The 26,301-nt window shown below is 40.8% G+C and overlaps 1 protein-coding gene across 6 annotated transcripts; it reads right to left on the bottom strand.

Moving 5' to 3' along the window:
* Positions 1-756: 756 nt before the first annotated feature.
* ST3GAL5 (ST3 beta-galactoside alpha-2,3-sialyltransferase 5) lies at positions 757-25,438 on the bottom strand. 6 transcript variants are annotated; one of them, XM_055795474.1, is made up of 7 exons: positions 25,309-25,438; positions 13,459-13,580; positions 11,624-11,738; positions 9,077-9,420; positions 7,503-7,689; positions 4,718-4,876; positions 757-3,436 (listed from the first exon to the last, which is right to left on the bottom strand). In XM_055795474.1, the coding sequence occupies exons 2-7, from the start codon at positions 13,494-13,496 to the stop codon at positions 3,173-3,175; spliced, it is 1,107 nt and encodes a 368-aa protein (XP_055651449.1). In that variant the 5' UTR covers positions 13,497-13,580; positions 25,309-25,438; the 3' UTR covers positions 757-3,172. The 6 variants fall into 6 exon arrangements, with proteins under 6 accessions (XP_055651449.1, XP_055651450.1, XP_055651447.1 ...); XM_055795475.1 differs by having other exon boundaries at positions 11,630-11,738; XM_055795472.1 differs by having other exon boundaries at positions 13,469-13,580; positions 25,309-25,432.
* Between the last annotated feature and the right edge of the window lie 863 nt (positions 25,439-26,301).

Below are 26,301 nucleotides of genomic sequence, written 5' to 3'. Positions count from 1 at the left end.
TCAGAATTGTTTAGTCCTGACAGAGAATTTCTACTTATCTCACCCAAAAGACTAAAGCATAAGAGATAACACAAATACTTGACAACCACTCTAAATTCAGGGGAGGACAAAGCTGAAGCTGTGTTCCCTGCACAGGAACCATGAAAAAAATTCAGCATCAGAAGAGGCCAGACACAAACCTATGATAGCTGCTACACAGAAAGGATAGTTACAAAGAGAAATTCTGATGTGGAACACAATGGCTTTATCACAGGTCCCAAATTCTTTGTCAACTTTTTAAACAAACACCATTAAGGTGTATCTACAAGGGATGATGCAGATTCTTTGCAATGCGTAAAATCCAGGACACAGCAACACAGACACACGCAGCTTCTGTTCTCATCTTGTCTCCAGCAAGACCACAGAGACCAGCACAGACCAGAAGCTCCAGTATGCCTCCATCACTGAAGGAGACACACCCTTGGTTTAAGGCCAGTGCTATAACCCAGTCTGAAATATTCTCATCTGTGTTAACTTCAAAATCCTGGAAGCCTATGATACAGTCTGTGTTGAGACGATTCTCCCTTCCAGGCATGAGAGAGATACAACTCCACTGACGGGTATTAAAAGGCCATAAATGAAAGGAGAAAGAATCATCAGCCATTAACTCCCCTCTTCTGGAGTGCCTGGGATTGCATCAAGACTTTCAATTGGACCAGTAACACATGTAAAATCCATAATAAAGGAGGCAGAACAAATTGCAGACAGAGAAATACATAAGTAGAAAGTTGTTTCATCAGTTTATTGCTTCTTGCAACATGAATACTGCTGCCATTTCATGGATGCTCGAGTCTTTGCAGGCATATTCAATGCAGTATACACTACCACAGAGAACAGTGTTTTATCACAAGCCATAAAACTGGTGGAAAAACAATCTAATCCTACGTCAACATAATTTGAGAACTTGACAGTAAATACAGCATATCCAAAAAGCTATTGGCATTTACATTAATCAACTGATTGTTTTTATGTTACTGAATAAAGCAAACTGGTCAGGGACAGAGTACTCCGAAACACATATTGTCAGTGTATTCAGTGCACACGTTCTCAAATCTTAAGAGAATTTCACTCATACTGAATGAAATTAAGGTTCTTTGCTTCCAGTTTAAATACCAGGAGAAAATAATTAGCACATTTTAATATATTAACTAAAAGACTATCTGTACAAAACTCTTCAGGTGTTTTTAAATTAAACAATATAATTATTATACTTACAAGAAAAAACGTAGACCACAAATTTATTGCTAGTACAAAAAAATCTTGTGTTTCACAGAGGAGAAGCTAGATTAGTATTATTGCTATAAAGAGTGCCAGAGACAAGAATCCGATTTTCAAATTTGCCTGTCATCCACAACTGGCTTTCCAGGACACGTAGGTACGTGGGATTTAGGAAAGATGAGGTCCACAACTTTCTTCAGAGTTATGCTTTATGATCTGATGTCATTTTATTGCCTTTTACTATTAAAGGCCAAGATCAGTCTGCTGCTCCTGCATTCTAACATCATCATTCATTAGATCTGCTTTCCATGGGGAAAAAAAGAAAAACCAACCACAAAATCAAAACCCAACAGCCCTAATCTTCCTTTCCCACATGAGTATTTTGAATATTCAAAACTACAACTACATTCATGTCCTCACCCATAACAAAAATAAGCGGGAATGTTTGCCATGTGGAGAGTCCCTGACTATGAACAATGTTTCTACACCAACTTCCATCAATTTGCTAAAAAGCTTTCAATCCCAAAGAAAGCACTTTGGTTTTTTTACATACTGTACATTAAGTAACAACACAACACAGTGCACATAGTCATACCTACTCCTCTGCTAGTAAGAAAATGAGCACAAAAACCTGCTTACAGATCTGCACAGTCCAGTTTCTTTGCAATGCACTGATTTCCAGTCACAAGAACATATACACATAGCTTTTTTAAAAAAAGTATGCCATTTTCAGCAGTTATCTAGCTGGCTACTAGTATCCTACTGCTTTCTCAAAGTGATTTTCTTCTGAACTTACACACACTAACCCAACTTCTGACTTCAAAGCTGATTCAGGAAAATTAACATCTCTACCTCTCCCTGCAATTAAATAGTCAACACTAGAGTTCATAAAGGTTATCATCATTGTAAACTATTACAGTTACGATATCTGTAATTAGTCACTTAAGGATCATAAAGTAAACCAACAGAAATTTTCACCCAGTCATAGATTCTACTCTTGCTAAACAGAAGATTCATATAAACCACCATTTTATAGAACCAGCAATTTTCAAGTCACTCAAAAAAAAAAGTGGTGGGGGCAGATATTGTATTAATGACACTTCTTTAATTGGGGTAGCTGAACTCTGCTGCAAATCGACTTGTTAGAAACACTTATCTGGGTCTTAAGGAAACGACATACTATATGATCCAGGTGAAAGCCTCCTACTGGCTAAATCCTCTTGTAATGTACCCTGGGCCCAAATATGCCTCATGATAAAGCAGGATTCTAACCCAATACATTAATGCATCAATGATTTTAGTATCAATCATGAACACCAAAGTACTTACTATTCAGTTGCTGCCACAACAGTTTCTTTTCCCTCAGCTCCACTCCCACATTCCTCCTCCACCCCTCAAAAAAACAGTATCAGCACAAAACCAAAATATAAATATCTGAGGGAAACACAACACTCGAGTTGCAAGAAATTAAAGACTTGAGAAGCATACGCCTTTCTTTTCATGGCATGCATGAAAAGGAGTCATACACCAAGAACTCGATCAAAGACAGCAGTTCAGTGGAAAAAAAATCTTGTATGCTGTTAGACAACTCAGGCTAGCATTGTGCATACCATAGACATCTGAAAACAAAAACTCTGCTTTTCTTCAGACAACTTAAAACATTAAATATTTTAAATGGATATATTTCAACTCCAAGTTATATTCACATAGTTATTCACAAAGATGTGCAAAGTAAAATCTAACATCAAAATAAATTTAAAAGTCCAACAAACTGAACTTGACATTATAAAAAGGCAGCAGATACTCAATGTCCATTTTATATACATGTTAAAGAATTACTTTGAGACAGTGAAAAGGTTGTTCCAGCTGAACCTCTGGAAATACAACAAATCCAAACCATGCAGCACTTCAATCACTAGCTGTCTTTGTTGCAGAATTCACAATGTATCCCACCAGTGAGGTCTTTGACAACTTTTTCTTTGATCAGTTTGTGCAGGAATTTTGTTTCACTTGTCACATTGTGCATAGTTTGTCCATTCATGGCAGCCATGCAGAGGTTGTTGTAATAGTGCAAAGGTGTGCTGGGCTGATCAAGGTCATATCCAAATCCTGCTAAGCTCACTTCATCACATAAATGCGTGGCCAGAACAACTGCTGTGACCCCAATTGTAGGTACATTCTAAAAAGGGGGGAAAACGAAGCCTGCTGAATTCAAACATTCTCCTTTGTCAGTTTTTATGAACGCTTTACAAAATTTAATGTCTTTGTCTATTCCCTCTCCTCATTTAAAGCTGAAATAAATTAAACCATTAATTAAAACAAAAATCAATAACAACTAAAACTAAAAATCAAGTAAATGATCAAGTAAAATGAAAAACTTCAGGGCCAAATACTAATACAACTTGAGTATTTGTCCTCAACAAGACTTTTGGCTGTCAACACGAAGGTTTTTTTTCTGTGAAGGCATCACGCCCTATTACTGTGTAGTTAAACTACAAGTGAGCCCTTGCTCCAAACACTCAAACAACACCTGACATGCAGTTAATGCTTGACATTTCTTGATGCAGGCTTACTTCAGTCTTGAGCAACAGGCTCTCTAACAGTAGTCTCCAGAACATGACTTTTCACTGAACCACCTGTGAAGAAGGCAAGTATACTACTACACAACTAAAAGATACACAGCTTGGTACGTTATATTTTTTTGACAAATAAATGTGAGAAGATCCTTCAAACACCTGTGCAATAACGCTACCATTAAATGCTTTCATACAAAAAGTGAAAAGACAATGATCACTCAGTATTTTTTATAGTTCAAGAGAACTAGTGATACCCCATGGCTCAAACAAGTAACAAAACGCAGTACATAATTAAACTGGGCAATTCATCACTCCATACTACTGCTGAAGAGAAGGTCACAGAGGGAGGATACACCCATCAGTTGCTATGGAGCACAGTGGTATACATAGCAATTCCAACAGTTGGAAGGTTGCTTTACACTGGCCTGGTTTCCATACTTTCTCTGCCTTCTCTGCAGCTGGAGACACATCTGTCTATAGCTGATTGCTGGTTTGACTTAACGAGGCTGCTCTTAACACATTTAACATACATCAAATGCGTGTTCTGAATACTTAGCACCAGTCACACTGATGTTGTGAGTTAACACACTGCACTGCAATAAATTTATGTCTCACTGCATCAGAATGCTTTGTAAAACAAGCCATTTCAGGTCAGCATGCACAGGCATAATACCTCATCTAAAAAGGTGAGCTGAAATCCTAATTTGATTTTACACAACAAAATACAAGAGGCTTTTGGAAGCACATTAATTTCCCTATTACTTGAGACCAGCTTGAAACTGCACAGAGAAACTATATTGAAAGAAGAACCCGAAATTTTTTTCAATTTTTTTTTTTTTTACTTTGTATTTTAGAGTCTCCTTCTCCTAAAACGTATCTCTTACCTTATCCCAACCCCAGAATTTTGACCGAGGTTCAGGGAACTGTAAAATGTCCAAAGCTGTCTCTTTGATGATGACTGGATTCAGAATCCGAAACTGCTTTGATGTAAAAGGAATTTTCTCAGCAACCTCCTTCCAAAAGAAGAGTCGCACCCACAGGGGCTAAGAGAAAGAAAAAACAAACAGTTCAGCAAAGGGAGACTCTGAGGCTGCAAAGTGCACGGCAGACACACTACACAAGTTACAGATTACACAAGTTACTGATTCTGAGAAATTCAGGAAACAGTTTATAGCTAAGGTGGTTCAGGAATACCAGTGTACAGCTCAAGTGACTGACCAAAAGAAGAAAAACCTTCAAAGTATTCAGAATTGCAGAGAGGACAGGGGAGGGAAAAGTTGCTTATTCTGAATATTTGACTGCACTTTGTGTTTAATCAGTCACCGTATCCATCAGCACCTCCAGGTTCTTTGGACCTTCCCCAGCACAACTGAGCAGGCAGCAGTATATAAAGAAATGGGAAAGGGAACCACAGCTTTTCATGAACATTAACCAGGCATTCTGAAGCAAGCACTGGATTTAAACCAATTGTGCACAGGCTTTGAAGTGAGCCGCTGCTGTTTGACAGCATCCACCTAGTGACAAATGTAGCAATTCAGAAGAGGACTTGACATAAGACTCAGAAGGCTAGATTCTGATCACATGCTGCTTGCAGTCAATTAGATGCATGCTAATGGGAAAACCAATACTACATCAGGCTCATTTTACAAGCCCTTCCGTATAATGGGTAACACTAAGGAAATGATAAAACTGACACAGCTGCGACAGACCGGTATTTTTTAAACAGGCTTTAAGTTACAACTCTACAGCAGCTTAAACTGATCAAATATAGGTTGGTATGGTCCCATCTTCCTGCTTGTGCTCTGAATCAGTTTACTGAAGTACTAATGCCTGCATAGAGAGGTGATCCAACCGAAAGCTTAGTATTTGAAAGGAGAAGTATGTTTTCAGTTCACAGAATCACAGAGCAGTTGAGGATGGAAAGGACCTCCGGAGGTCCACTGGTCCAACAACCCTGCCTAAGCAGGGTCACCTACAGCTGGCTGGACAGATCCATGTCCAGATGGCTTTTGAGTAGCTCCAAGGATGGAGACTCCACAACCTCCCTGGGGCAACCTGTGTCAGTGCTCAGTCACGTCACAGTAAAAAACCCAGTGCTTCCTGATGTGCAGAAGAACCCTGCTGTGTTTTGGTTTGTGCCCATTGCCTCTGGTCCCATCACTGGGTGCCAATGAAAAGAGCCTTGCTCCACCCTCTTTGGACCCTCCCCTCAGGTATTCATTAGTAAGATTCCCCCAAGCCTTCTCTTCTCTCTTGGCCTTTCCTCACAAGAGAGATGCTCCAGCCCCTCCAGCATCTCCATGGCCCCTCAGTGGACACCCTCCAGTATGCCCATTCCCAAATCAGTTCCCAAAACAGGCTCTCTACACCAGCAAAAACACCAGAATGAGGAAGAAAGGTGGGAATGAGCAGAACAGCTCTTAAGCCATGCAAAACAAGAAAAGGTACTATTTTCATAAAGCACATACTTCAGTCTTGTAATTCACTAACAGAGGACGCTGCATATGCCCAAAAGCAATCACTTACAATCCTCCCCCGCAACAGATTTTAATACAGAAAGCAATCCTTGTACTACCCATTCTTCAAAACCAAACTTTAAACATAAAATAGCCAGAAAGTTGTTTTACAAATTAGGGATTCAACTCAAGTTAGAAAGCTGCTGGTCATCAAAATTACCACACTGCTGCAGGGAAGGTCATAGACCAACAGTGTTTCATCCCTGGTTAAAAAAAAAAATAATCAGGGAGCAGAAGTTCTAAAATTTGCTCAAATTCATGCATTCAATCTCCTCTCTATAAAATACACTCAAATTATTCAAAACAAGGCAATATTCTTGTACGCATTCTCTGAACTAAAGTAGTAGTAGCCAGTCACAATATAAAACACACCTTCCATATGCTTTCACCTTGTAAAAATCACAGAATTTGGAAGGGAACTTGGGAGTGCCTAAACTAGTAAGTATCAAACTCTTAAAAAACTTGACAGTCTTTCTTCTAAATCTCTCTCAATAATTTAGAGTACTTTTTTTTCAATCTGTGGTCAGAGAAACCTAGCTACTGATTTTCAACTTGCAGAAGTTATCTGCCTGCAAATTGAAAGAGGTGAAAACCACCAATTTAAAGAGAGTTTGGAAACATGGAATCCTTCTATCAGGCTCCTTAGGAATCTCTGCACTTTTTAAAATATTCAGTGAGAAATAAACAACCTCTTAATTTTGGAACCACAGGCAAATACGAACTAACAACTGCGATGCTTCAATTACACATTAACTGCATGTATGCCTATTGTAGCAGTATGGACTTCAGCTGTTAAAAAAAAATGGCCTGGCATCCAGAAATCTCATTTCTATTTCAGGCTCTGCAGACTTGAACAAGTCACTTAAACATAACATGAAATTAATTCCACTTTAGTAAACACTCGGTATGTCATGTAGCCTGGTGCAAACTATCAATATCTGTAGAAAAAAGGAATGCATTACTGTCAGCATGGGGCTTCAACATGCATGTTGGTGCCAACTGTAACTAGGAGACAGTTACAGTTAAAAACCCCACAAAGTTACATAAAAGATCCTCAGTATAATTAAACAAGAACTAACAGCTCAGTCAGTTTCTTAAGCATTAGAAAAGAAAAACCAAAAATCACAGGTACGTAACACTGCCATATACATACCAAGGTTTCATTTTTTAGCATTGCTTGAAGCCAATTGAAATCAACACTTTTAAACAAAACAGCCACGAACAAGCTAGCAGGAGGATACTCATGTTCTGAAAGGGGGGCTCCTTCTGGGTAAGTCATCCGTATAGTCGTTTTGTTACCAACGTGATCTGTGTATCCTTGAACTGGTGCATCATTTAACCTAAAAAACCCAAAAAAGAAACAAAACCAAACCACAACGGAGAGAAACTGCATTTAATAAGCATAGGTTACAATCTCACTAAAACATCAGACACTAAACAGAACTTGTATTTAGTGCACAAACTTTTAACAGAGCCGAGTACAGCATTTTCTCAGTTTCTCCCTGTTCCTTACCTCACATGTTTATCTATCCCTTATCTTTGAGAGGAAGCCAATTCTATTTCTAGATTAACTGGCACAAGTGCAAAACTTCAAAAAGAAAAGCTTGAATAGAAAAGTAACTTAAAACAGTACTGCAGAATTTCATATTCATTGTCTTGTGCTAACTCAGAAGGCTTAAAAGAGGAAGGGAAAGAAACCACACAGGAAGTTGCCTGCATTATTTTTATATATATACACACACGCAAGTGCTGCACACTGAAAGGCATCCAAATTATCCCTTCAATGCAATGTAAGAAGTCCTGTGAGTTTACACCATTCCAGCTCACCGAAAATTTCAGATGTTAGCACACTGCTGACAAGAACAGCATCATCCAACTCCATCCGTTCTGCAGAGCAGCTCAGGTCCCAGAAACGTTTTATCAACAGAACAGTCACCTGCACACTGCCAGCCCTGATTTCAGAGAACCAGTTAATGCAAGTTCTCTGCCGCTCCACGTGCTAACAGGTTTGTTTACCTTTGTATAAGCACTATCGACCCACTGTATCGACTTCCCTTTTTAAGAGGAGCAAGTCTTAGTTTATATTTTCCCCAAGTTGCTTTGAATTAAATTTGTAACTTGACACTATTCAAAATACACAGAAGGAGCATTCAAACTGATGTTCAGAAAGCATGAATACAGAGCATGTATTCGTTTAATTCAGGCATTAGAAAACATGGGTAATCATGCACTGATCTTGCAAAGATAAGGAAAGATAAGCATGCTATACAGTGTGTAAGCAAACTGTATACTGAAACACCAATTAAACTTTGTTGTGTTTGAAATAGCAGCTATAAAAAAAAAAAATCCTTCAAATAAGCATCCCAACTAGCCAAGGGGAAAAAGGCAGTGGTAAGTCCTAAAGCCTACCTCTGAAAGCTTAAAAATATGAATGGATAAAACCAGCATTGTTTACTTGTCTGTGATATCACTGGTTTCTATCTCATTTCTGCCCATGTTTTTTTGTATCTGAAGTTCACAGATTACACTGAATACCTGTCTTAGGAGCAAAATAAATTGTCATTTTCACAAGACTTCAAATTCCATCAAGTCATAAGTAAATTTCTCAAAAGCACTTTCAGACATAGCCTTATAAGTTGCATAAATGTTGGAGATACTTTCCCCTTAAAAAACAAAGTTGCCTCATAAAACTGAAGTAGTTGGAATCTTTAAATGGAGAATACATACCTTATAACAATATCAAACTGATTCAGTAAGTGACCCAGCTCTGATCCATGAAGAATTCCACCACTGCCAACAACAACACAACGCTTACAGTGTTTTGACTTCAGATCTTCTGGTAAATCATGCTCAGGTAAAAGTTCAAGGAGATTTTTAAGCTTATCAAAGAACTTGTGAAATCCAAAAGGAGGTTCATATTTAAATAAAGCTTCATCTTCATTTATATTTTTTCTTACAAAGGGAGATATGTCCATGCTATATTTCTCTGCAAATAACTTCCCCATTTCTTTCTTCACGTAAGAAGGTCGGCACTGTTCCTGCAATGCAGCGCTGGCATACTGTTGTGCTCTCTAAAACAAAACATACATGCTTTCCATCAGGAAACCCAGTTTCAGGAACATACAAAGACCTCTTAATGCAAGCTACCAGCTGGCCACCAGCAGATTTAACACACACGGGGGTTTATAAAGAAAGCTTAAACATGGAAATACACGACATTTTAAAGCATTCACACAAAAGCAGGTACTAAATAGTGCAGGGTAAAAACCTGCAAAGGAATGCCTCTCCACCCAATCACTTAAATCCGGACAGGAGGTTTTCTGAAGAATAAGTTAGGCTAGTGAAAGTCATAAGTGAAAATGAGCCATCTGAGAACATCTGTATTATTTTAAAAAACAGATAAAAAAATGTAGATGTACCTCTACCCACCTAATTCAGCAGCCAGCAGAATTCTACTCTGCTGCTCAACTGTGTGACCTCAGTTCTGCCTGTGGTAGGTTTTTACCAGGGACACATCCACTGGGTAAAAGTTCTGTGAAATGGCAGGTTAGATTTGCTTACTAATCAAAATGAAGCAACAATTCTTCCATAAGTATTGCTAAAATGGTATTGCCAATGACTAAAACACAACTTTGAAAGGAATGCAAGGTGTGGGTGTTTCAGGTCTTCTTTCAAAGACTAGTCACTAAAATAAAAGGCTACAGATCCATATTGCATAAAAAGATTAAGCTGTCTGATAAAAGTATACATTGAGCCATCTCATTTAAAAAACCCAAAACTATTCATGCACATTTTTTAGAAATCTGTAGTGGCATGCCAGTATGTGATGTAAAGAGGAGAAATAGCAAAGGCATTATTTTTATCAGTTAAAATCTTTTTGCATATTCTTTTCCACAATACAACTCTGCTGATGTCTCCTCCCCTGTCATTAAAAAAAAAAAAACACATAAGCAAACACAGGGGTCAGACAGTCAAGATTCAAAACTAGTGCTAACTCAGTTCTCCTTCTGTAGCGTTAAGGGAAGTGTGTATCTGTCCACACAAGGAAGGAAGTTATGCTTTTTTTTGGATGTTTTTAAACAAGATTGTTCTACAGAACTGCCTCTGCCACCCTTACAAAGGCCTCTGTAAATTTGGGCATAAACACCACACCTCTCCCTGCACAAAGCATTACTGAGCAACTTCATGCTGTACTTTGCCAGACAAGAGTCAGTGCATATTTGGAAGAGCCTGACAGTTGTGTATCCTACTAGCAAAAATGAATGCCTACCACTTGACAACTGCCCCAAACAGTTTGTAATCAGCTATTACCTAACTAGATAAAAAACAATGCTATTCCCTCATCCTGCAGCTAACAGAAAATGGATCATGAGACTGCAATAAACACCGTCCATGCAGTCTAGGTTTGCTTAGCTTAAGGTATTTGTTGCTTTGAAGCAAGAATACGTTATTGAGAAAAGTAGCAAGTCAAATTAGAAAAAAGGGGAGGCAGAGGCTCAGAAGGGGAAAAGCATGCACTGAAGAAGGTGGGGGGTTGGGGAGGATGCACATGCAGTGATGCTAAGATGAAGCTGTCTTAAATCAGGGCTCCTGCTATAAGGTGTGTGGTAGTGTTGAAACATTCAAAGAAAGAAAAGTAACAATCTAAATGAAAATAAGCACTGTTATAAAGAGAAATCAGGTTAAGTAGCAGAGAACTGTCATCAAGAGTTAAGTGAAACCTGGTACACCAGCTTAAAAGCTTCAAACACGCAAAACTAGTTGAAATAGCTGGTACAGTAAAGAAAGAAATGAACGAAGAGATGCACCCTCCTGCAGGTTTGCCCTGTGATTCTGAAAACATCTGAGCAACTAAAGGCAAAGGAGACTGGGGAACTGGCATAGGTAAAAATAAACCTTTGGTTTGTGTGTTGGGTTTGGGGCTTTTTTTTTCTTCTATATGTTACTATTCATTTGCATCAATTTTCTGATCACCAGTGTTACCTGCACCGACACAACAGTAGGATGCCATGTGTATTTCAAATGTTATGTTACTTTTAACAGTCACAATTTATCTCATTTTATCTCTAAAATTCCAGTTTCTCTATGCACTTCTGTTGCCACTTAACAAGGACAAACCCCAGAAGTTCTATGGCATGAAATGAAACAAAATATATTTTCCCTCACAGATAATTTCAGCGTTCTAGTTCTGTTGCAGATACTTATTGACTCTTATACTGTCAATCAAAAACTTTTTTTCCGGCCAAGTTAAAAAAAAAGCCAAAAAATACCAACCCTTACACGATCGAGGTCCACATACGGCATTTTTGTTCTGTCACATTCTTCAGGGCCAAAATGTAATTTGAGGATATAAAGAAAGCAGCCTCCAACCACAAACAGTGCAAGAAGTCTAGAAACAAACAGGAAGGTGTAAGAGTAGGAGACAGGAAAAAAGATAACATTTTCCAGCAATCCGTGAACTGCTAAATGAGTATTTTAAAACAAATTTAAGACAACTGAAGAACTTCAGGTCAATACTTGTACTTGATTCAAACCAAGAAAAATTATTGCTTTGTTCACTGCAAGTCTTTCACAACTCTTCAGAGCTATCAGCAGGAAAGTACAAACATAAATAGATGCTTTGATAAGGAAAACATTGCAGTTCTGTGCCTGCATCATATACTCTAAACACATCTCTGATGGGTGAACGGCTCTCTTCACATGAAGAAACCAAAAGTGTCTTCTGTTTTCCTACTTTAAAGGGCAACTATTTTGAAACATGTATTTTCATGCAAGTCAAAAAGCAGATGGGATTTCAAATTGCAAGATTTCGGGCCAATGGCCACCACTCACAAACAAAACTTCCAACTCTGTGGCAGACCACAATGCAGAATTTAATGCTCAGGTTTATATTGAGAAGCTTAATTTATTTACACCCCCAAAACATACAGAAACACATACACACCCCCAACACTAAAAGTGAGTAATACAGACTATCCATATTTTTGATCTATTCATTTTTCATTCCTAAGGAATCTCACTGTTGATCTCCAGATATTCACTTGGCTCATGTCTAAACCGATCTGCAAAAATTGCATCGTTATTTGGTTAGAGTTTTGGTTGTTGCTCAAGTATGTAGTTTGAGCTTTATCATTGACTTTCATTTCCTATGGTTTCCTAGAGACTGGACATTTCTTTAAATGTCTTTAAAAAAATACTCAACCTACCAAAAGTTTAGCACTTCTTGAATCCTTTCTAACGAAGTTAACACAGGTTTCCAAGATAGGGTTTTTTTTGTCTGTTGGACTAGTAGACCCAATCCTGGCACTGAATTTGCAGTATATGCTGCAAACAAGGTAACCACTCGAAAAGCAGCACTGTTCTAGCATTTGATTTAACCAAATTAAATTTTGCACTGATAAGGGTCTAAAACCCTCATTAGCATGTTAGGCTGCAAGCCCTGGCAATCAGCTGACTGTCAGAAAACGGGAATCACAGCAAATGAATGAGGCTGGTTTTCCTCCACAGGGGTTTATCACGTATCTCTAGATTCAGCTGGGAATACGCCATTCAAGTGGTCAAAACACCAGTGGGTATAACAGTTTTGCTTTGCATTTTTTAAGACCTGAAAATTCATGAGGCAGAGAGGCACCACAGTAGTGAACTTTTTTGGTTTAAAATAAGATTCTTGATGTACACTAGCATACGCTTACTATGACGTTAAACTATTAAAAATGGAGTAAGATTTTGTGATGTAGTATTCCAGAAGTTTTCATAAACAAACTAACTATGAGGGGACACCTCCCCAAAATATCCACTAAACACCCACTGCATTTCAATTTCTTCAATTGCCAGACTGTACAAAAGCCTCAACGTTTTTACTTAACTGGATACAAAAAAAGATTGGAAATACTTGTGAGCAAAGTTCTGGGATCTAACATTAGCTTGGGAAAACAGATACTATTATGAGAGTGCCTAGGTTCCTCGAAGTGTTTTATATGTCCAAGGAAAGCTGTGTGCCTAACCCTCCATTCAGTTCCTGTGGTGATCTCATCCTTTGATTTTTGCATTCTTTTTGTAACTGCCCAGGCTAGAGTGACAATGACAGTTGCAGTGACAATGACACTTACTTGCGAGTACCTTTTAAAAACCAGCTTGGTCTTCTCATCTTCACAGGCAGCCACCTTATACCATTGCACAGGAGGCAAAAAATCACTTTTCAGTTTCACAAGGTTACTGTCACTCAGCATTGCTGTAAAAAAAAAAAAAAAAAATATTATGTTAACTTCTGCTGAACTGAAGAAAAGATAGGACATCCAATGACTGTTAACTTACTCTGTTTCCCAGAGAAGACTTGTAATTCTTAGTTATCGTGTCAGGAATACTGAACTGCTCCTGACCTCCTTGTGATCAAGAACAACATTTCAGATGCACTGCCAGGACATGATTCTAAAAATATCTGCAGGTTGTCAGGTATAGGTCTTTGCATTCTTCATAAGTCTGAAGTCTAATAATTGCAATTACATACTCTTATCGTTTGATCTTGGTCAAATACCATTTTGTTTGAACAATTATTAGACTCCAGACAAGAAAAAAAAACCCTACACAGTATGCCTAGAGTATTTAGGATCCCTGAATCAAAATACCCAAGCACTACGCTACCCTGCGGGCTTCAAGCATGCTCCCAGCACGCAGAACCTGTACAAACCATCCCCATTCTCATCCTCATAACAGGAGCCCATATTTCAAATCAGCTCCCTGATTTCTCTGAAGTCAAACAAAACTGTCTCATCATCGGTCTGAATCTACTGCTGACCCCTTCAGAAACCCCAACAAGGTGGTTAAGCAACTTCAACAGCAAGCACCAAAGAGGTGAATTTTTCCCTGGCACACAGCAGGGCTAGGAGGCTGCCAGCACAAGGGCAGTTTCTGTGCATAGCAGCACCTTCCCTCCAACAAACACTGTGAACCCAGCGGGAGTGCACAGTACTCCCTCACAGATCATCAGCTAACAAGAAGCAATCTTGCTGCTTACTATTTCTGAGCTCCCATGAGTTTCTACCTGCATGCTTCAATTCTGATTTTGGGAAGAAAAAAATCCAGTCTGGCACATCAGCTTCTCACAGGCTGCTGCCATTAACCAAAAGATGTGAGCAAACAAGGAAACGCCATGCAAATCCAAGCCTGCTGGTTTTGCTCTGGAAGGAGAAGAGATCCAGGCCAGGGTTTTTCCTGCCTTACTGACCTCCCAAAGCAGCACTCCCTTTGATCAGCCAACCATGGAAGGGTGCAGCCAGATTCTCCACAGTGGAGGATTTCAGCCCTACTCGAACCCTTTGATCTCAGCGCTTAACCCTCACTGCTCTCCACTGCAAAGATGTTCACACTCTTCTGTTCTCTCGCCAAAAGCTCCATCACAAGTACTTTTAAAAAAGCAGGGCTAAGGGAAGGCTTTTATCTAGGAATGATCTTCCACATTCTCTTTTCTGCTCCACCCCCCTTGATTTTATATGGCAATATGACCCATTTGAACTAGTCTGTATTGCTATTTCAAAACTGTTCCAACAAACAGCTGATACTCTTGAACACCAGGATGAAGGAGCTGACAAGACAGAAGCATCCCCTCCGGATCTCAAATCCAGCCCACTGAAATTTCAGGGATATTTAATTCAGAAGATGACTCACAGTCAGTCTCTGCAGAGTCACACATCATTCCTCAGTAACACATTTGACATACATGGTATAAACCCACAAGCCCGGGACAAGGACAGATAAAGATCAACACCAACATTTCAAGCCCTGTGAAGAGCAGGTAACAGTTAAGGGATGCTTTCTAGAGTCACCTGCAAGTGATCAAAACTCACAGAACAGAGCAAGGAAAAAAAAAAAAGCCAAATGTTTTTTGTCAGCAGAAAACTTCACCACTTACCTCAAACATGGCTAACTTGGTTATTATGATACTACTAAGATCCTCAAATTACCCACCTAGCTGTATTTATTAATTGCACAAACTCTCTGAGCTGTCACACCCACTTGTAGGTCTTTGTCACAAAGCAGCAATACCTTAAACACCACCTTTTAGCAGATCTGAAAGCACTGTTCAAACTGAGGTCACTACCACTACACTTGTCTCGGAACAGGGTAATCTGAAACCCAAGTGACACCCCAAGGTCCCCCAGAATGCTAGCAGTTAAGCTGGAAATCAAATCCAGCTCCTGACTCCCACACAACCTGTCAGGACACAAGAGAGCAGCCCACAGGGAACCTATCAAGTCTTACAAGCTCATCATATTCTCAGCGCAACACCTGGTCTTTACTGGCTGGATCTACACTGCTGAATAAAAACAGCACTGAGGACCAGAACTGGGTGTTGACACCCCACTAATCAGCATTACAAGTTCATTTTGCTTTCAGTTAAGATTTGCAGCAAATCAAGTCCACATTGGGTAAAGGTCTAGTACGCATCAGCAAAATTTGTTACAAGGACCATACTGTACTGTCAGTTGTGGATCACCAAGGTGAGCTGCTCTACCTTGAGATGTCCAGTGCCAATCAAGCAGAAACTGCACAATCACCTCATTCCACGTATGATACGCACCGTTGCTGCCACACTACACAAACAAGACAACTAAGCACCCTCATCATTACCTGGGACCTAGTACCTTCATACCCACACATCTTGGAGACTACACGTATTCAGAGAGATCATGTTGCCAGCACGCACAGGGAGCAGCCCCAGTTCACTGAGCCTGCCTGCACAGTCACAGGTAGCACACAAAGTAAGCACAGATTAGAGGAGACTGCAGAGCTCCAGAGGAGAGCCAAACAAGGCCTGCAGACCATGGGGAAGCTCCAGGATTGCTCCACCTACTAGAGAGAGCACACACAGCCAGATCACCTCAGGGGGGACTGGCTCAGACCAGCACAAACAAGGGGCACCCAGTACTGTTTGGCAAAAGTGAAGGGGATCACTCGCTGACATGGATGGCTTACTGAATGGATGTGATTGCCAAATGCTGCATATGCCTACGATACAATGTACAACAAAAATAATTACATCTGTCAGTTCCACAGATTTCTGCATACAGAGCTGGGGAGAAATACAAATTGAACTTTTCTTTTTAAAAAAAGAAAAACACTGAATAAAAAGCAGGAAACAAGCTTCAGCCATTTTCACTAGAGAACAGTGCAGGTAATAATCCTCTCTTGGGTAAACAACATAAAGAGGTAACTTGATCACAGTCTACAGGAACCTAGATCAGAACAGATTCTGCACAGAAGAATCTGTCACACTAGATATCAGAGGATCCTGCTACCAAGAAATCATTGCAGCAACATACCGAATGACATAGTGAGGTCTGGCCACGGTACTGGTAACACAAGAGAACACACTCCAGATTAAGCACATATTTTCCAGCAGTTTTAATCAAATCCATAAAGTTTTACAGCTTGAATTACAAGGGTAAGGTCACAGCTTTTGCCTTGTTCAAAGAAGGTTTTTATTTCTTCGCAAATTAGTCTTTCCTATTCTAGGACCCAGGTTCTGTTGCAATGTGACAGAAAAACTTGCTTGTGAAAGACTGCTCAATGTATATAAAACTTTTTATTGCTTAATGGCACTAACATACTCCTGGAATCATCCTGCAGCACAAAACACCACAGTCAACCTCCTCTGCTGTATAAACTGTTGAAGAGTGCTCTGCAAACAGCACACTTTTAATCATTTCCAAGGGTGAGAATTGTACGAAGACATCTCACAAGATGCACTTTTTATGAAACCTTTCAAAACAAAGAAAAGGGATGGCTGCAAAAGATCTGAAAGATGGAGAAGGAACTGAGGAGGTGGAAAGTGATGAAGACAGAAGGGGATTAATGAGGAATACAAGACTGCAATAAACAAATGCTATAAGAAAGCCTTCCCTGCCTCTAAAAAATAAATTATGGTCATCCCTAAACAGTTCCTTCACCCCTCCTGGATGTGCAAAGGGGTACAAGAAAACAGAGCAAATTTAATTAATCAGTTCAGCACATCCTTTCCAAGTCCAGTTCTCAGTACTTAGCACGCTCAGTTGTTTTGTTTAATTTGTTTATATAACTGAAATAACGTTGGTTTTCATTTCATTTGCAACAGTTTACTCCAGGTTGACTTCTGTCAGTTCTGTTTACTTCAGATGATTCCTTCTTTGATAAAGGCAGATAGATAGATAGCTATACCAAGTCAAAAATATATCTGTCCAGCACAGCATTTTTTTATAATTACTCAGGGTTTGATCCTGCACTCTTATCTAAGTCAATAAGCACCTCCCACTGGCTGGAATGGTGTAAGAATGCTCAAAAGAGCAAGGTCAGCAGTAACAAGCACCTGAGAGCACACCTTTCCCACAGTCTTCCTGAGCTTCAAAAAGAAAAAAACCCCAAACCCATGAATCTACACAGAGAACCACCGCAGTTAAGAAACCAAGCACCAAAGACAAGCTGTGCCTATAGCATCCAGATTTTGTCGTTTGCATAAAAACACCACTGCCAAACACCACTAGACCCTTTCAGAAAGGGCAGTGCTATAGTTGTTTTGGGAGCCGTAAATGCAAACGTCTCAATTTGCGTACAAAAGATGTCTCAGCAGTAACACTGTACTACAATCACATTTTGCATTGACATTTCCATAGCTACTCATTGTGGTGCAATTAGTGAGGACTCAAGGGACTTAAATTTGCTTTTCATCTACTGAATTTAAGTGATCTGTGTAAAGCTGCTGCAAAAGCTAAAATGTCTACCAGTAGGAACACACTCCAAAGCTTTTTGTGGTGGTGTTCTTTTCACCATAATTTACTTCTGTCACATTGTTATTCTTAAGTAGACAAAATTTCCACACTTGGAATATTTCGAAAGCAATTAATTAGTCTTCAGAATGTCTTTTTATATGACAATGCTAAAAGCTAAAAAGCAGCATGTGTCAAGTTGTACACCACCACTGCCACACCCTGAAAAATTGCATTTGGTCACGTACGGCACCTGGATTTACCCAAAGACAAAGCCTCTCAGCACCCATTGTTTGAGTGCCAGCAGTGTTACCAGGCATGGGGACAGGACCACACCAGCCTACCTACAAGTGCAAAATGAGGCATTATACCTATGCTCCTCACAATCCCCTCATTAAGCCTCCAGAACCGTATCCCCGTGCAGGGGATGTTTCTACTTTCCTCCTTGGCCCTACCAATTCAAGCACGTCCCCATCTCCCCATACACGGAGGGTCCAGTTAACAGCCTCCACGGCTGAGCTCAGCATTTTATGTGGGCAGGTACTATTCCAAAGAAACTGTCTATGTAGGCAGGAACCAGAACCACAGAGGAAGCACCAGCATGGATAGTTACTGTCAGTCAGTAACTCTCCAAGCAGAAGCTTATCTCCCAGATCTACACAAGTACCTGCATATGGGCTGTTATTTGCCACTTGCTCTTACTGAGCCAGTGGGGAAGCTACCCTGGGCAAACCACTGCTTGAAGCCCAGCAGGACGAGGCATCTTTTGTCCTGCTGAAGCTCCTAGAAGTTGAAAATACAAGTTAACTTTCCCTCTCACAGTACCATCAGTAGTAGAAACAGCCAGCTTTATGAGTCATCATCTGCAAGACAGTCCATCTCAAGCTCTTGCTGTACAATGCAGCCTTCGAAGTTCACGTAACAAGGTCAAGAAGCTTGCAGTGTAAAGCCAGCAGCAACTAAAACCTGAAAGTCACACCTGTATAAAGGAATTATTAAATCAAGAACAATTGGGTTCAAGCAGGCAGTGAAACAGAAGGTAAAACTAAGGCAAAAGCACCTGCTCTTTTCATGCTCCCTTCTCTAAATCAGATATGCATGTTACTCCAAAAACAGTGACAAAATGAAAACTAGTTGGTTTTGAGCAACATTTATGTTCCAACAAAGAAAGGCAAAGTTAAAAGGCAGAAAAGGCGTTTTCACATGGAATAAGCTTGAGCAAGACACTCTTTACTGAGATGCTGTGCACGTTATCAGCAATTAATTCTGCATTAACTTCCTGTTCTGAGGCTTTTTGAAACAACAACAGAAACCCACAGACATACTGCAAACCTTTACGCAAGAAGTTAGAAGAGACTATCTAAGAAAACTTAAACCACTTACAGACTGTTTCCTGGGGCACATTTGGGGAAAACAGATGACAAAAATTGTGACAACTACAACACTAATGTCTGTGTTTACTTGCAAGAGTTGTGCCCATGAAAGGATTACACATCTTTATCCTCATTATGGACCAAATAGATGAGATACTAATTTTCATTAAAGCTTTCAAAACTGGTACAATATTTGAATAAAATGTTATTAAATTATGTAACAATATGAAAAAGTCTGGTAAAATGTAGTTATAATTAGTTTTGTTTGCTTCTCCAGTACTGAAACCCACAGAGATTAAATGTAAGGGCTGACGTAAAAAAAAATAAAAGAATCGTTAAGTAGGTGGTAGGTTTTGTGCTTTTTTTTTTAAGTAGATGTAAAAAATACTTGAGTCATCTGTTAAGCAGAGTCTCTCAGATGAAGAAACCTAACAATATGAAAAATTTAACTTTTTCTGATCTTTTGTTAAGAAAGTAATTTAAAAAATCATTTAGAAATTGGAATAAAACTCTCCCAGTTCCCTCCCACATCTTCAAAACCTGTCCACCTCTCTTTAATGGGCAAAACAGTCTCTATTCAGGAAATTTTGAAGTAATATAATTTATTTCCAATTAACAGAACTTCTAATCACCAATTCTAATATTCAGAAAAAGTAAACATGACGCCTTTCCTTCCTTTAGCCTTAAGGCTAAACTTAAGCCAAACAATTCTCTTCCTCACCTCCCTGTCTCTCTTTCCCTTATTTTTGCCTCAGGTTACACAGAGCCCGCCCCAACTCCTTTGGGGAGGCAACAGGCAGCGCAGGAGCTTGGGGTCATGTGTATAATGGCTTCTGCCTGCAGCTCCTCTGTGCTTCTTACCATCATACTTGTTCTGGCACAGGTGGCCCACAAGTCCCCAGGGGTGTCCCTCCTCTGTGACTCTCCCTCCCACGTCTCCTGATCAACCCACGATACCTTCACACCTCCTTCCTATGCTTTCAAGTTTCATCATCTCTTCAGTGGAAACAATAAACCATAATGAAATAAATTCTGCAAATAACCTCTGTCCATTTAAAAAATATAATGGTTAACAAATTTTTTAAACCAACAGTGGATCAAGCTGCATCCCAATAATAATCAGGGAGAAAAAATTATAATACAAAGAATAAAAACCCAGAAACTAAGAACAGTTAATTGTGCAACTCATACACAGATGACTCTGCAGTTGCAAGTGTTGTGCAGTCAAACTGCTATTTTACAAATGCAATAGAGTTATTTTTAACCATCCAAAACACACAGTATTTCTTAAATACCAAAACAATTTTGAAGCATATTGTTTCACAAATTAAAGAATTTGTTATTAAAAACCAATCGACCTGGAACAACATATAAACATCCTTTAGCAAGAGGCACTCCAGAAGCTGCAGAGTGAAAGACCGCCTCACTTTCAATGACTTCTGCAGAAGCAACTCCAAATTTTTAAGCCAAATTTTAAACACAGGTTTAACAGACCTAGAAAGCTAATGGAAAACCTGCCCAGATATTGAAATTGGATTTAAGACCTGTACAAGAACAGTAAAAAGCATTTTACTGGAATGAACCCATTTGCTCATAGTGACAAAATACTCAGGAAAAAGTGTAGAAAGAAAAGGAACAGACAAGGTATCCCAAAGGAACAGTTTCTGATTGGGAAATCTCTTTCTATAATACAATGAACACTGAAATACCTTCTTTAAGACTCTTCTTTAATGGTACATGACAAAAATCCCTCAAAACCAACAAGGACGAGGAAAACTTCCAGAGACACTAAAGATCTGAGGCTGACTTCATAGGGACACACTGGGGCATGACAGACTCTTGAGTTATAAGCTGTAGCAACGTATTAACTGTTGGATATTTATCTTCAAATAATCCTCTGATCACCATTCTACCCATTCCTAGCAGAAACAGTCACAAAACATAAAGAGACAGCAGCCAAGGAGCTGTTGCAGGTTAGGGACTGACAGCTTCTTGCCAGACAAAAAACTGGGACTAAAGTTACAAACTGGAGGCTTCTGTCAATTATTTCTTTGGCTGCAACTACATAAACCCCACAGTAAAGTTGGCACTTCAACATATGTAGATATTTGATACATTTTCTTTGGATATTATCTGCTTAGCACCTATTACTATTGAATGAAAAAAGCATTTGACAGACATGTTTGTCCTGATAAACAGTAGAGTCCATTGTTTTGGTTAATGTAATAAAGTCAATAGAAGGAATACAGCCTTGATGGCAGAACAAAGTTTAGCCTATAATACAGTTATAAGCACCTACAACAGGACATTGATTACATTAGTGCATAATGCATCTTACAAAATGAACTTTTTGACTGTTAAAGCTTTTTAATCAGACAATAAAAAGTGAAAACCAATGTCATCTGCACAATCTGCAGTTCACTTGGTTAAGATCTGTCTCCTCAGAAAATGTGAATATGATATTGAATCTTATAAACATGGACACAATTGGCAAAAAGTGAAACAAGGAGTAAATTAAAATTTCAGACCAGTTGACAGACATTCTCAAAGGCACCAACAGGATCACAGGTGACAATTTTTCTGCCTGGAGCCACAAATAACAGCAAAAAGCAATAGTATCTTTTAGAAGCATTACCATTTTTCTCTCCTTGCCTTATGATGCCCTACTTGTGTTTTCTTCTAATTGTGTAATGGCTTATTCCCACATCCTCTTTGCAATATCAACCACCAACTCATAAAACCATTAATAAACTTACATTATTGTGCCTATTTGCCCAGTCTTTTCCTTTAGGAAGGATACCTACAGCTAGGCTACAACTTGCTCTTAATTTTGGGTCATCTAGATTGAACACAGAAAAATTGGTTCCAGCTCAAATCCAGTCCAATTATCAGCTTAATTACAGACACTCAGAGTACAACACCATCACTTCTTTTCAGCAGCATTCACAGGAAGCTTTTTTGGATATTAATAGTGCCTGCTAAAATAACTTTATAGGCAAAGAATTCTGTTCAGAGATCACCCTCTTGATTTCACATCCACAAACCGCTGCACAGCAGCAGGCAGCTGCTACTTGGAAACCTCCCCTATGCTCCGCTCCTTTCCATAGCACATCCTCCTTCCCCCTAGACCCACAGACCCTGTACCTGGGGAAGTACTTTGACAAGACCCAAGCCAGCCAGGAGGGGAGGAAGAGAGCACAGTGTATCCCCACTTCACCCACCACCTGCCAGGCAAGTTCATCCGGCACAAGTGGAAGATATTTCTCTGCCCCTGCAAGGAAGTGGGAACAACTCACGTCTTTCCCCATATATGGGAAGATTGAGGAATACATCTTCCCTAAAAGAAATGGTCGGAAAAGACAGGGCATAGCATTAATCTTTACTGGGCTAAGGAAATGTGCCAGCAGACTTACACAGCCAAGATGTTTCATATTACATCTGAATTATGCAGCAGAATAGCATCGAACAACTGGTAATTATGGAACAATGTTAATAGTACAGCAGCATTTTTACCACAATATCATCTAACACTCCAAGAGATCATGATTAAAATCACACTTGAGCCTACAGAAGCAAAGGAGGAGATGCCAAAAGCCTTCCATGAAGGAAAGGCTGAAAAAGAAATTACAATATAGCAAAGAACATTGCTGGAACCAATTTTAATGTTTAACATCTGAATTCAAGATTTCAAGACCTAAAGGATTGAAGAGCACGTTGGTGAGATGGAGGAGTGAAGGAAGAGCTGCTCCCAAGGAGAACAGAGAGCTTGGTTTGTCAAGCTTCACAAAACAGGTTCAGAGTTTGTCCTTGGACACACCAAACACGTAAACACAAAAGCCAAAAACAAACAATTCAAAAGGGACAATGTTAGTACACAAGAAAGTGATTATAAATAAACATGAACTACGAGCATAAGATTCCTGAGCAGGAAAGGAATAGCCTTGCCATAGGAGTAATGGAAAACAACAGCCTACACAAGTTTTAAGAAAGCCCTTAATTTATGAATGACCTTATGAGAGAGAGTTGCTTGCAACAAGGGAGACTTCCCCATGATCCAAAAGTCCTGTGTCCAAATTAGCATCACACAGTTCTGAAGTGTTGGATAAGCCTGCAGATGCTTTAATCTGTTGTGTTTGAGCACATTTCATTGACTCACTTGTAATTTGAAAATTACTCCATGACAAGTTTGAAGCATTGGCTGGGTCTTGTTCACTAATTTAGCTACTTAAGTTTTCCAGGCTGTCTTATCTAAACAAAATAATCTGCCCTCCAAATGCTGCAGCTCTGCGGCAATCCTGGCACATTCTGCGTCCATCACCTAAACTGGCATACGTACAACAAACAAAATTAAATATTTTTTGCCAATTTCCTCAGTAAAAGAAAGTTTCTGATACTGCACTTTCTCTTCCTACATCCTGTCCCTAACCGCCTGTCAGTCATCTGACCAATTTAATCAAACTGCAGAAAGGAGGATGCTAAATCCCAAGAAGTTCCAGGAAACCGGAAGGAGAAGGAGCCCATTTCTCATCAAACCCAAGGAAGCGGCCAACACACCCAAAGTGCTTGCGCACACTAACCCTCCAGCTGCATTTTGACCTTTCAGTGAAGTTCCCTGCGTTTGCTGCCTCTTATCTGGCTAGCAGAGGGCTTGGGAGACAGCTCAAGGTTTCCTGCTGCAGGATCTAGAAGGAAGACAGTAACCTTGCTGCAGTGAAGCAGATGGAATTACACAGGAATTACGCAGGAAAACTGCACACCACTTCTAAACAGCATCTGTACAGTCCCATTGTAAGCTGCATTTAAAAATATGTATCCACTTTAAAAACACAAAGAGCATTTCTCTCAATAAGCTTTCTTTAGAAAAGAAATACACATCTTTATTTACCTTTCTTCTCAGAATGAGAAAAAAAATTAGCCATTTACCACAGGAAAGCCATTTAGCTCCAGTAATTTTATGAACATTTCCTATTCGTTTCCGTAACTAAAGAGAACTGCAAAATAAGCATGTCTCCTCTACCAGCCTTTTATTTTGCTCTTATCTACTGCGATGGGGGGAGGGACGGGATGATGGGACACACCGTAACAGCTCAGCACAAAAAACTGCTTTCTCCCCCTCACCCCAAGTACTGCTGAAGAAAATAAAAAGGCTTTGGCAGCAATGGCAGAACTCATTTCTGTTTTGCATTCACATGGCTCCCAAGCAGGTAAAGACAAAATCTCCCACCAAAAGGCTACTGCACCCTGCAGAGAAGCAGAAACCTATAGATTCTATTTTAGAAGAACAACTGAAGGCAGCCCCAGATACACTACTCTCCCTCCCAGAAGGGGCCCGAGGCAGACCTGACTTCCATCACCCCATCTGCTCAGGAACTCACAGCCACCAACTCATCGCCCTCAGAGCTCTCGAAGCACAGGCCCTTACTGGGGCACATCCTGACCACCTCTGCCCCACATGGCAGCGGGGTGGACGGACACGGCGGCCTGTCCCGGCTGATCCCGGAGGCCTCCAGGCCCCCCCGGCCCGGGGAGGGAGCAGCGGCCCCATATGGCTTGAAATATCCCCGGGACCCATCACCCCCCTCAAATAACACCCCCAAACGTTGGTGCCTTCACGCCTCAGCCGCACCTCGGACCCTTTCCAGCAGTGACAGAGGCCTCCCGGGGCGCTTCTGAGGACAAAGCCCCCTCAGCACCCCGGCTCCCCGCACCCGCAGGCCCCGCGCCGCCGCACCGGCCTGCCTCCCCCCCCACCCTCGCGGAATAAGCCACCCTTCCCGCCCCCCCTCCAAATTACCCCACAGCGGCACCTCACACCCGCGGGCAGAGGGTGTCCGCCGCCATCCCCTACCTGCGCCGGGCTCGGTCCGAGCGCCTCGCCTCCGCATCGGGGCGGGGGCGGGCGGTGCGGCCCCGCCGCAGGTAACGGCCCCGCTGAGAGCCGGCGGAGGGAGGGAGGGAGGGAGCGAGGGGGGCGGTGGGGGAATGGGGCGGGGTCGCCGCAGCACGTGGCGGAGCGCAACCAATGGGAGCCGAGCGCGGCTTCTCAGCGGGGCGGGCGGGAGCGGGGCCTGCGCTGCCCGGGGCTGAGGGGAGGCAGCGCTGGGCTGGGGGCACGGGGGGCGCAACCCAGTGGGGTAGTTGGCAGCCGGCAGAAGTGGCACAACCCCTCCAACTCCCTAGCTTTTTGTGGTGTTATTTTCCCAAATGAATATTTCCCAGACCTTTCTTTCCTCAAGAAATTGTGAGTTTGGGGTTTTTTTCTGCCCCCACAGGCCGTGCGGGGGGACCCGCGGCCCCTGTCCCCTAGCCGGGCCGCGCGGCTGCACCACCTCGTTTCCTCATTTCCTCGCTGCCTGTGCCGTCCCTTCACCGCCCAGCTGTCGACAAACGACATCAGTCCCAACATCACTATACATTCTGGCAGCTTTTATTGTGCCTGATACTCCCGAGAGGTTGGGTGCATGAAGGTTTTCAGGCCTTTCCGCAGCTGTCTTGGAAAACTTGTTTTCCTGATAACACTCACCCAACGCTACTGAATAAGTGCATTAAAAAAAAAAAAAAGCCTGATATAGTGGTGGACTGGTGTAAACGGCTGCCTGACTTGCAAGAGAGGAGAAGCAACCTTGTAAATGCACCTGATCATGGGCGTAGAAGTCAACTGAACCACTGAAAAAAAAAGAGCTGAAAAACCACTGGAGCAGAGCTAGAAAGCCTGGGCGCTGGCTGCAGGAGAAAGCTGATTAAGCAAGAACACAGATTAAGCCATTACAGATTGTGCTAGCTAGGAAATTTTATTATTTTTTTAAATGCCTGGCTTATTGCTATGGTATCTAAACATTGC

The sequence above is a fragment of the Falco peregrinus genome, chromosome 2 (assembly GCF_023634155.1).
Source record: "Falco peregrinus isolate bFalPer1 chromosome 2, bFalPer1.pri, whole genome shotgun sequence".
Lineage (NCBI taxonomy): Eukaryota > Metazoa > Chordata > Aves > Falconiformes > Falconidae > Falco > Falco peregrinus.
Note: the sequence above shows the minus strand (reverse complement) of the source record. Positions and strands in the feature narration are given on the sequence as shown.